The following is a 10,513-nucleotide window of genomic DNA, read 5'->3' as shown; positions in this document are numbered from 1 at the left end:
ACAAGTACAAAAATACAGAATGGATCTTTAGAAATCTGAAGCTATTAAACGTGTAAATCATAAAGAGCCTCACACTTAACTTTAAATGTTGTCTCACTACAACCTCTGAGATAACACTAATCAATAAACCACAATGTCCTGTGGATTGTGTTTTCTGCAACGAGACCAAAATAAATGATTTGCTGTCAACAAACTAATTTGCTTCTAATAACCAGAGAGTTAGAAATTCTGCTGATGTCAGGAAACACGAAGGAGGACGAGGACTGAGAGGTGATTTGGTGAAACAGGAGGGTAAACATGAGGAGCGAATCAGGAGCTGATGCAAAACAAGAGAGTGTTATAGTTGGAGCTGCAGCCCGTTGGCCCGTCGAATCCCCCGAGGCAGACATTTTGGTGGATCAAACCATTTGGATGTTCTCCCTGGGAACAATGTCGGAGGCTGAACCGGATTATTAAAATCACATCTGAGCCTGGTCGTCCTCTGAGGAAACCGCTTGTTCCGTTTGTTTCCTTGATAACAATACTTGGCAAAAAAAGAAAAGAAACTTCAGAAATATCAACAAACTGGAGGCGAACACTGAAATTATGTTTAATATCAACACCACAAACCGGAGCCCGAGATGTCAAGGGCCCGAGTACAAGGATCCTTGTGAAGCAACTGTTACTGCAAGTCACAGAACCACAAAATAACCACAAAGAGACACACAACGATGACAAAAAGGCACAACACCAGCGCCCACTAACAACAAGTCACTAACAGGACGTTTCCTGTTCTTTGACTTCCTCACATCATTTTAAAAAATCTTTCTCACAAACCTTTTGTACATTTGGAGTTTTCTAAAATGTTGTTCTGGTTGTGTATAGTAAAAAACTACATGAGAATCCCAGGGGCCCCTCTGTCCTTAAACGCCCCACACGCCATGTTAATGGTTCATAAATAAGTTCCCATATTTCCTGCGTCCCCTGAAGGCAGCAGCACCCGACTCCGTGACGTCACCACGCGTTGCGTCCACTGGACTTCCTGGAGGAGCCGCCGCCGCTAGCTCTGTAGCTAACTGTTTAGCTAGCTCTGTGGCTAGCTCTGTAGCTAGCCCCTCGGTCATCAGACATGGACTCAATCAACAAAGACACGTTTAATTAACAACGCTATCACCGCAGTTAGTGAATCAAAGTCCCTTCGCCAGCGAGTCGGGAGCTAACAGGCTAACAGGCTAACGTCATGATGGCGTCCAGCTACAGCGCTAAAGACGAAGATGGACACATCACCGTGACCGGGCCCGGCGGCGGAGCCCTGCGGAGCAAGAAGCCGGAAAACACCGCGTTCAAACAGCAGCGACTCCCGGCGTGGCAGCCCATCCTCACCGCGGGCACCGTGCTGCCGGCCTTCTTCATCATCGGACTCATCTTCATCCCCATCGGCATCGGCCTGTTCGTCACGTCCAACAACATCAGGGAGTTCGAGGTAACTAACTAACCAATTAACTAACTCACTAACCAGCTAGCTATAACACAACATCAGGGAGTTCGAGGTAGCGTCATAGAAACATGCCAACTAACCAACTAACCAACTAACTCACTAACCAACTAACTCACTAACCACTAACTATAACTCATAACACAACATCAGGGAGTTCGAGGTAGCGTCATAGAAACATGCCAACTAACCAACCAATTAACTAACTCACTAACTCACTAACCAACTAACTATAACACAACATCAGGGAGTTCGAGGTAACGTCATAACAGCATGCCAACTAACCAACCAGCTGTAACTCATACTAACTAACTAACTATAATTCATAATAACTCCACCAACAACACAACATCAGGGAGTTTGAGGTAACATCATAAAACATGTCAGGACAAGTTGTAGAATAAACTCATGACAACTATAACTAACCAACTATAACTCCTAATAACTAACTAACTATAACTCACTCACGTACTATAACTCCTAATAACTAACTCACCAACGACACATTATCAGCTCTCTCCTCTTTGTCTCTCCTCTCTTCTTTCTGCTGTAAATCAGGTTTTAACTATAACTTTGAAAAGTTCTCCATCTAGTTTACATCTGTGTCCCGTGTCTATACCGAGGCAGCTAACTGGTCTGGGTTCTGCCGTCACAGATTGATTACACAGGAGTGGACGCGTCCAGTCCCTGTTTCAGCTGCTCCCAGAACTTCAGCTGGAACAGCACTCAGCCGTGTACCTGCACGATCCCCTTCTACCTGGACCAGCCGTACGAGGTGAGCCGTACACTCAGGATTCCTCTCGTAGAAATACTCACACGCTCCACTAGACTCCTTCGACTTTAATGCTTTTCTCTTCATCGACAGAATAACGTCTTCATGTATTATGGCCTCTCCAACTTCTACCAAAACCACCGCCGCTACGTCAAGTCCAGAGACGACAGCCAGCTGAACGGACACTTGGGGTCCCTCAAGGTACGACATGTTCCACAGTGACGGAGGCTTTTTAAAGCTCTCAGTGCTGTTTACTGCTAAAGAGCGAGAGGGAATTCATTCCTGCAGCATCGAACCTCCTCCATCTGTTCCACAAACCTGTCCTTTTATCAAAGTCTCCGTCTCGTCCACAGCAGCCCAGTAAGGAGTGTGAGCCATACGCTAAACATGAAAACAAGCCAATAGCACCGTGTGGGGCCATCGCCAACAGCATGTTCAACGGTGAGCCCTCCCCCCCCCTTCTCTGTCCACTAAAAACATCGTCTTCATCTGAAGATTTATGTCTAATAGTCGTCTTTACGTCTCCTGCAGACACGTTGGAGCTGTTTTACAACGACCCCAACGGCACAAAGGTTCCGATTCCTCTCAGAGCGACAGGAATCGCTTGGTGGACGGACAAACATGTGAAGTTCGGGAACCCCGGAGACAACCTCAACCTGACGGCGGTTTTCCAAGGTATCAGCTCCTTAGTGTCTCAGAGAAGATGTGACTCAACCCTCTCTGTCTTCAGTTGGAGTCAGTGGCTGAGGTTCACCCACAGTGTTGAGAAAGAAACCATCACATTCTTGGTTTTGGTCTTTTTAATGGAATTTGTTAACAATAACAAAAATGTAGAATCCTGCCAGATCTTAAACCGACCCACAGAGATCTCTTTTGTCTGGATTTACTCAAACGTTTCACACCATCTCGCCCTCGGTGCCTATAAATAACAAAAACTGAGATGTCAAAACTGGTTTTAAAATGTTTATTTGTCAATGAGTCCTCAGCTTTAGACAGCTTCTCCCAGAAGTAGCAGGAAGTGGGTCTGTAAACACATGTCAGTGTGTATGACGACTAAAACTTAAACAAGTTTTAAAACACAGCTCGACATAAGTGAGGAGACAAAGCAGATGATAGGAGAGAAATTTGAGTTCACAAAATATCATCAGGGTCGAATCACTGAGCAATAATCAATTATTCTATTTAAACGCTGCTGATGTTTCCTTCTAACTCAGGAACAACGAAGCCGGTAAACTGGCGCAAGCCCGTGTACGAGCTGGACACCGACCAGCTGAACAACGGCTTCATCAACGAGGACTTCATCGTGTGGATGCGGACCGCCGCTCTGCCGACCTTCCGCAAGCTCTACCGCATCATCAACAGGAAGGACAACATGGTTCCCACTCTGCTCCGAGGAAACTACTCTCTGGAGGTCGTCTATAGTATCCTTGATGTGACGCAGCACAAAGCATTTCATGACTCAGCAGGTTTATACAGACATACGCTTAGAGGAAGATCAGCTAAACTTATGAATCCATTATTTATACATTTTCCTCTCGATCTCTAGTTTCACCTCTTCCATACATAGATGTCCATTTGGAGTCAAACAGACAGTCAAGTGCTGTCGCTGTGCTCATTTTAAACTGTGAACACTGTTAAACGTTTCCATCCTTAACCTGATGAACCCAGATTATCCTGTTCGCAGCTTCGAAGGCAGGAAGCGAATGATCCTGAGCACCATCTCCTGGATGGGAGGAAAGAACCCGTTCCTGGGCATCGCCTACATCACCGTGGGCTCCGTCTGCTTCTTCCTGGGCGTCGTTCTGCTCATCATCCACCACAAATACGGGAATCGCAACAACAGCGCTGACATCTCCAACTGAGGCCCCCCCCCCCCCACGCAGCTCATGTGATCATGTGACACGTCCATCCTGGCAAACGTTCATGTGGTGACCAGAATATCAGCAGCTGCAGTCGGCATCTAGTAACTTTCTTTGTCCACTATGTTCCATTTTAAAAAATGAAAATATGTCAACGAGTCACACTATCTGCTGCTTTTAGAGTAAAATATATAAAATGGGATTTCACATTTAGGTTGGTAAAGACTTGAATGAATTCAAGATTAAATAAAACAACTTCATTCGGGATTATTTAGGGATTCGCACGTAAACGGTGGAAAATAGCTGCAGTACTGTGTCGTGTGTTTAGTTGTTATTGAAATGGAGCTTTAACCACCTGAAGAGTTAAACTTCTACAGTTACAAGAGGTCAACATTCTGGGGGAAATGCACCTGTTAGATGGAAGATGGATATTGAACATGTCTGACTTTCATGTACTCAGATTAATGGTTCTGTTACTTTACTGTGTCGCTCGCCCTCGGCTCAACACGAAACACTGACCGGAACAAAAAGTGAGATAGTGCATCTAAAGATTCATTGAAAGATTATTGGAAACAGATTTATGTATTTGCCGATTTTCTTTTTTCTGTGATATTAAACTCTTTGGATTTCAGAACAAAGAAGGATAATCAGTAATGAGAATATTTATCTGTTGTCTACAGACGACACAATAAGAGGATTTACATTTAGTATCTGACTATTTCATTCATTTAGACATTTTAAAAGTTGATACTAATTTTGACTTCTTTTCAGCCAAAGGACAAATCAAATGTAATATTGTCCCACAAGAATTATATCCTGGCATCAGAGGGCGTCTTATTGACCGGTCGCTATCGTAATGTAAATTCATTTCAAGCCCAAAACGTGTCCTCAAATCTCAGTGAAAAGAAATTCTGCCCATGAACTTTGAGTGTGAAAGTTTTCCGGTAACTTTGCAGACCGTCAGCTCCATGAAGAGCTTGTTGTTGCTTTCTCCCGAGCTGCATGCTGGGATGTGACCATCGAGCTGCATGCTGGGATGTGACCATCGAGCTGCATGCTGGGATGTGACCATCGAGCTGCATGCTGGGATGTGACCATCGAGCTGCATGCTGGGATGTGACCATCGAGCTGCATGCTGGGATGTGACCATCGAGCTGCATGCTGGGATGTGACCATCGAGCTGCTGGAGCCACTCGTCTTTGTGCCTCGTTTCATCCGTCGTCCTGCTTCTAAACTAACATTGAGCCTTTGTCCAGTAAACACGTGCTGAGCGAGCCTCGCCTCGGAGGGAGCTGTTGGGAATCTGGGAGCTGTACTAAAATGTTTTCTTGTTTTTTGTATTTATTTTAAGAATGTGAAGAGATGTTTGCGTTGTGAAGCCAGTACTTGCACGTCAGACCTCAGGGGTTTTGAATCGAAAGTGATTTTAAAGTTTGCTGCCTTGATGCGAGGAACAGAAAAATGCACATGAGCACGCTGTCGTTGCTTCATTCTTCGTCGTTTACACGTAACAATAATGCAGCATGATGAAATACATGTGATTAAATGTTTCGGTGTTGTCACTCAACATTTACACGACAGTCGAGTAGTTTAACAGCTGAATATGAACCAAACACATTAAACCTGTCAAATAGAAGCTGCATGTGAACGTGTGCTGAGTAAAGATGTTTATTTTGTGATTCTGAGACGCACTCGATTTTCTTTTGATACTTCATGTGTTGTGTTGTTGCTGTAAAGGAATAAATTTGTCATATGGATAAAAACAGTTTGCTCTTTCCTTTGTTTTACTCAGATATTCCCTCACTCAAATGTTTGAATAAATTAAATTTGACAAAGATTTGTATTATATATCATAATATTATATATCATAGGATTATATATATGGAGCATAGGGTTTTTTTTTGCTGTTAATATATAGGGGAAGTTATTAACCTCAATTGAATTGTGTGGTGACTGAGTCCGAGTGCAGTTGGTGTTTCCGCCTGCAGGGGGCAGCAGACGGCACAGCCCGGAAGTCCCCCTGTGGAGAAGAAGACGAGGCGGCAGAAGGCGGAAGTGCAGAGTTCCGGTGTCCTTGCGCGACAGAAGATGTTCAGACACGTTCTTGTGAGTCTGTTTTTAATCTTCACGGTTTCTTCTGTTTCTCTGACTCTGACCCGTCGAGTCTGATTCGTGTTCTGCCGACGAGCGGCGCGGGAGACCAGGCGGTGACGGGCAGCGGCTCCCGGGTTATTAGAGGTCAACGTGGAGGCGTTAGGACACCGCTAGCATTAGCTTAGCTTCAGCTTCTCTCCCGCTACGTAGACGCTTCCTGTCTTTTAGAAACTCTGCTAGTTTCATTAAAGTGTTTCTCCTTGTCCTGCTGACCGAGCTAACCCTGCTAACCGAGCTAACCGTGCTAACCGTGCTAACTGCTTGTCCCCAGGCTTTGCGGCAGGTGGCCCGGCGGAGCTTCTCCAGCTCCACCCGCCGGGAGATGAAGAACTCGGTCCCCGAGAAGCAGAAGATCTTTCAGGTCAGAGCTCCGTGCAGCACCCCGGTACACGAGCCGGTGACCGGAGGGAAGAGACAAGATAACGAGTCTTAACTTCCACCTTCAAACCTCAGATACACGAGCAGAACAAGCCCTGAGGGTCATTAGCATCATAATCATAATAATCATAATGTGAGTTTAGTGTAACCTGCTCAGTCTGTGGTTCAGCACTGACCTCACAGTTATTAACTTTATTTTACAGCACTCACAGAACCAAGGTTACAAAGTGCTCGGCAGGAAATGAATAAACTAAAATATAGGATATTAAATTCTAATTCAGTTTTAAGACCGAATCAAACGACCTGATAAGTGTTGGCTCAGTATTTAGAACATTACTTTAAACTACTTTAAACTGATCCTCTCTCATATCTGTGTTTAATATGACATCATATTAAACCTGTATTGAACTGTATAGAAGTTTATTGTATTATAGTGTGTGTGGTGACAGGCTGATTATCCTGACTGCTCAACAAGTCCAAACAGCAGCACAGATTCATAACATCTGGAATCTGGTGTAACCTCCAGGTATGACCCATTCAAACCTGCTGTGGCTCAACGCTCTGCAACGTTATATTGAAACCTTTGTCTTGGTTTGTGTATTTCATGTGTTGAGTTGCACCAGCTGCAGTAAAAACCCCAATAAAAGACACGAGACTTTAAAGACACGATGAATAATAAAGTCTGAGAATCTTAAAACAGCAGAAGACGAAACGTTTCGTGACCTTTTCACTTGAACAAGGTCACGGAGCAAATTGAGAAAAAGACAATCAGGGTCAAACATAAAACAGTGAATTTGATGTTGGGTTCGGTCTTTTTCCCGTTTTATAGCCTGATATTCACGGTGCTGTAATGTCAGCTGTTGCTCCTCTAAAGTTTCTGTCCTGTGTGTCTCCTGCAGGAGGACAACGGGCTGCCGGTTCATCTGAAAGGAGGCACCAGTGACGCTCTGCTGTACAGAGCAACGATGACACTCACTGTGTTGGGTGAGAAGAACTTCTTTCTATCTGATTTTAGATGTTTCACCACATGAGCAAGAAGCAGCTAGAATAACATTAAAAATCACTTTTCGTCCAACAACAGAAACGCTGACATCAGAGCAGTTTCAGTGTCATTTACCTGAATCACTGTTTTCATTTCACAATCGCTGTGTCAGAGCAGAGTTCTGTTTCACGATGATCGGAGAAATGTCTTGGTTTTAAAACACATCATGTCCGTCAACCTGCTTCCATTGTGTTTCTGTCTGTCGCACTGGCTTTGGTGCCGGAAGACGACGTCTCTGCTCTCAATCCTGACGTCAAAGCTTTGAATTATTCATCACCCATCAGAGCAGGCGTCAGAATACAGCAGCAGATATGATGTATAATATTATATTTATATAAGCTGCTGCAAAAAGTTGGACACGTGGGTCGTGATTTAGACAAAGTTCAGCTTCTATCTGCTCTGTCACTGGAACATCAGAGAAAACCTGCGACTCGACAAAGACGACGAGGAAACTGTCTGATGAATCTAAACATCCTGTCTGGTGAATCCTGTGTCCCTGTGGTAACTGTCCATTTATCTAATATATTTAGAAAACCGTCGTTATTATCACGTCAGTTTGATGACTCATCTGATCAGGAAGCGCTCTGTAGTTTTTAACTTCCTCTCTGTGTCTGTACGTTTTGACGGAGCACAGTGATCTGTCCCTCGACGACAGAAGGCCGGCTGTCGTCATGACTACACTGTGTTTCCTCTGCTGGGAAACGCGTGTTTGACTTGAGAATTTAAAACGTCTCGTCTTTCTAACCGACCTCGTTTTCTTTCAGGAACTGGGTTTGTCCTGTACGAGCTGTGGAAGGCAGCCGTCCCTCAGAAGAAGTAGTGACTCCACTGTCTTAAGAACCGGCCTGTCGCTCTATATTGTATTTAAAAATGTAAAAACAACAAATGCAAAGATGCTCCTCCTCATGTGTGGGGCCACATGTTTCCAGATGTGGTGGGATATTGTTTCATGTTCATGGGATCAATATTTATTTCTTGTACTCTATCTCTGATGACTTGTGGATCAATAAAAAAATTCTCATGACCAAAACTGGATTATGTCTGTCTTTAATTTTGTTTAATTTTAAATGTGGTGAAATTCACGTGTAAAAATGGTTAATAGTCATGACATATGTGGCCGTTATTGTAGAAAAGATTTTTGTGTGTAAAGAATTATGAATCTGTGTCTCATCCTTTTCTGTTTAATCCGATTGTAAATGTGTGAAATAGTGTGTGAAAGAACACTGTGATCAAATGTGTGTAAAAACAACTTAGATTTTACAAGTCTACTGATATTTATTCATGTGCAGAAAAAACTGCAAAATACAAACGTGAATATCTCAACACACAAACAAATCCTGGTCAACTTTCCACTGGGACCGTTTCTCCAGTAGAAAGTTCTGCTAGAGAAAACTTAACTAATGTGAATGAACTATGAATATTCTACGGATCCTTTGAGTTTCTGAGGGATTCGTGAAAGTGTGTAAATAAAAGTCCCACAGAGGCTTCAGGTTCCTGTCCTCAGCAGGTTTTATTCAAACCACTTTCTGTTGTAGAGAAAAGTTCCGATGAAAAGTCTCTGCTGGGTTTTTCTGTGTGAATGTTCAAGTCTTAGTCACTGGAGGGCGACGTTTACAAAGAAACCAGCCCCTCGGCGTCGGCCCTGAATTCTCCAGAGTGCCCAAGCATCTGAAACACGTCCGGATGTTAACACATGAAATTACATCCTGTCATTAGTTCTGCTGCTCAGAACCAAACACATTTAGATGTAGTCAGATTCCTCCTGTTAATCTTCTCCCTGGTGGGTTCTGGTTCAGGGTGTGTTGGGTGGGTTCTGGTTCAGGGTGTGTTGGGTGGGTTCTGGTTCAGGGTGTGTTGGGTGGGTTCTGGTTCAGGGTGTGAGAGGAGAACCCCTCAGGCCGGTTCTTCTCTCAGTTCAGATCATTTAACTCTTAAAAGTAACCAGATGATCCACAGCTTCTCGTTCACGCTGAGAAATGAAACCCGACACAGACCCAGGACTGGGGAAGAAAACAGGCCTCTGATTGGACGGTTCCCAAACCTGCCAAACAAAACACTAAATATTAAATGGATGATTTTGTGTAGTTACGTAAAATGTATTTGATAACAGCAGGTCTTTTAAAAAGCACCAGGGGGCGCCAAGTGCTCTGAGAATGTTCCTATTCATGCTTTTCTAAAAATGCTGGTTTTAAGTTTGCGAAGAGTTGAATTATGTAGCTATGGCAACAAATTTTGAATTATGACCAACAACAGGTTTGGTGGACGACTCGGAATTTTGTGGGATTTTGAAAAATGTAAACCAAAGTTGGATTTATCAAAGAGCTGATCTTTGTTGGTGAGCCACTAAAGATTCGACCTTTTGTTTGTGTGGTGGTTTATCAGGTTTGGAGACAAATTGTGGGATAAATGTTTGGATGACGTAGAAATGTACGATTACGCCGTAATGCTTTAGAACAATAAGAAGTTTGTCTAACACAAGTCGAGAGTTTGTGAAGAGAAGACATCTGATCGTCATGAGAACATCACAGTGGATTTAGAAATGATTATGCACTTGTAACTTCATACAAGAAATATTTGGGTGGATGAAAGTTCCAGAAACATGTAAACGCCACCAGATATAAGATTCCAACCACCCACACGTTTACTTTGAGGAATCCGGGCATGTGGGGGAGCGTAGGACCTCTGATGATGTAATGTTTGATGGATGTGGGATGTTGGTTCAAACATTAGAGAAGCTGGAGACTGGAAAAAGTGGAAAATGTTAAATAAATGTTGAGGTTGTGATGACAAGATCGGCAAATTTACACTGTGACAAAAAGATAGATTATTGGGAT

At 43.5% G+C, this 10,513-nt stretch overlaps 2 protein-coding genes across 3 annotated transcripts; both read left to right on the top strand.

Annotated features, from left to right (window-relative positions):
• The first annotated feature begins 958 nt into the window (after positions 1-958).
• Positions 959-5,868, top strand: LOC118099202 (cell cycle control protein 50A). 2 transcript variants are annotated; one of them, XM_047338176.1, is made up of 7 exons: positions 959-1,462; positions 2,130-2,249; positions 2,340-2,447; positions 2,603-2,687; positions 2,778-2,921; positions 3,461-3,667; positions 3,915-5,868. In XM_047338176.1, the coding sequence occupies exons 1-7, from the start codon at positions 1,220-1,222 to the stop codon at positions 4,106-4,108; spliced, it is 1,101 nt and encodes a 366-aa protein (XP_047194132.1). In that variant the 5' UTR covers positions 959-1,219; the 3' UTR covers positions 4,109-5,868. The 2 variants fall into 2 exon arrangements, with proteins under 2 accessions (XP_047194132.1, XP_047194131.1); XM_047338175.1 differs by having other exon boundaries at positions 960-1,462; positions 2,600-2,687.
• A 223-nt stretch (positions 5,869-6,091) lies between these two features.
• LOC118099201 (cytochrome c oxidase subunit 7A2, mitochondrial) lies at positions 6,092-8,709 on the top strand. The gene is made up of 4 exons (XM_035143586.1): positions 6,092-6,211; positions 6,531-6,620; positions 7,537-7,621; positions 8,444-8,709. Exons 1-4 carry the CDS (start codon positions 6,194-6,196, stop codon positions 8,497-8,499), a joined length of 249 nt encoding a protein of 82 aa, XP_034999477.1. The 5' UTR covers positions 6,092-6,193; the 3' UTR covers positions 8,500-8,709.
• The last annotated feature ends 1,804 nt before the right edge of the window (positions 8,710-10,513 follow it).

This window comes from Hippoglossus stenolepis, chromosome 20, assembly GCF_022539355.2.
Source record: "Hippoglossus stenolepis isolate QCI-W04-F060 chromosome 20, HSTE1.2, whole genome shotgun sequence".
Taxonomy (NCBI): domain Eukaryota; kingdom Metazoa; phylum Chordata; class Actinopteri; order Pleuronectiformes; family Pleuronectidae; genus Hippoglossus; species Hippoglossus stenolepis.
This window is presented reverse-complemented; position numbering and strand designations above follow the sequence as displayed.

Bases quoted from the DNA above. Each gene is read 5' to 3' on its own strand.
- LOC118099202 (XM_047338175.1), top strand. From the start codon at position 1,220: ATGATGGCGTCCAGCTACAGCGCTAAAGACGAAGATGGACACATCACC. The intron at 1,463-2,129 runs GTAACTAACTAA...CTGCCGTCACAG, and splicing joins ACAACATCAGGGAGTTCGAG to ATTGATTACACAGGAGTGGA. The intron at 2,448-2,599 runs GTACGACATGTT...TCTCGTCCACAG, and splicing joins GACACTTGGGGTCCCTCAAG to CAGCCCAGTAAGGAGTGTGA.
- LOC118099201 (XM_035143586.1), top strand. The intron at 6,621-7,536 runs GTCAGAGCTCCG...TGTCTCCTGCAG, and splicing joins AGAAGCAGAAGATCTTTCAG to GAGGACAACGGGCTGCCGGT. The intron at 7,622-8,443 runs GTGAGAAGAACT...GTTTTCTTTCAG, and splicing joins GATGACACTCACTGTGTTGG to GAACTGGGTTTGTCCTGTAC.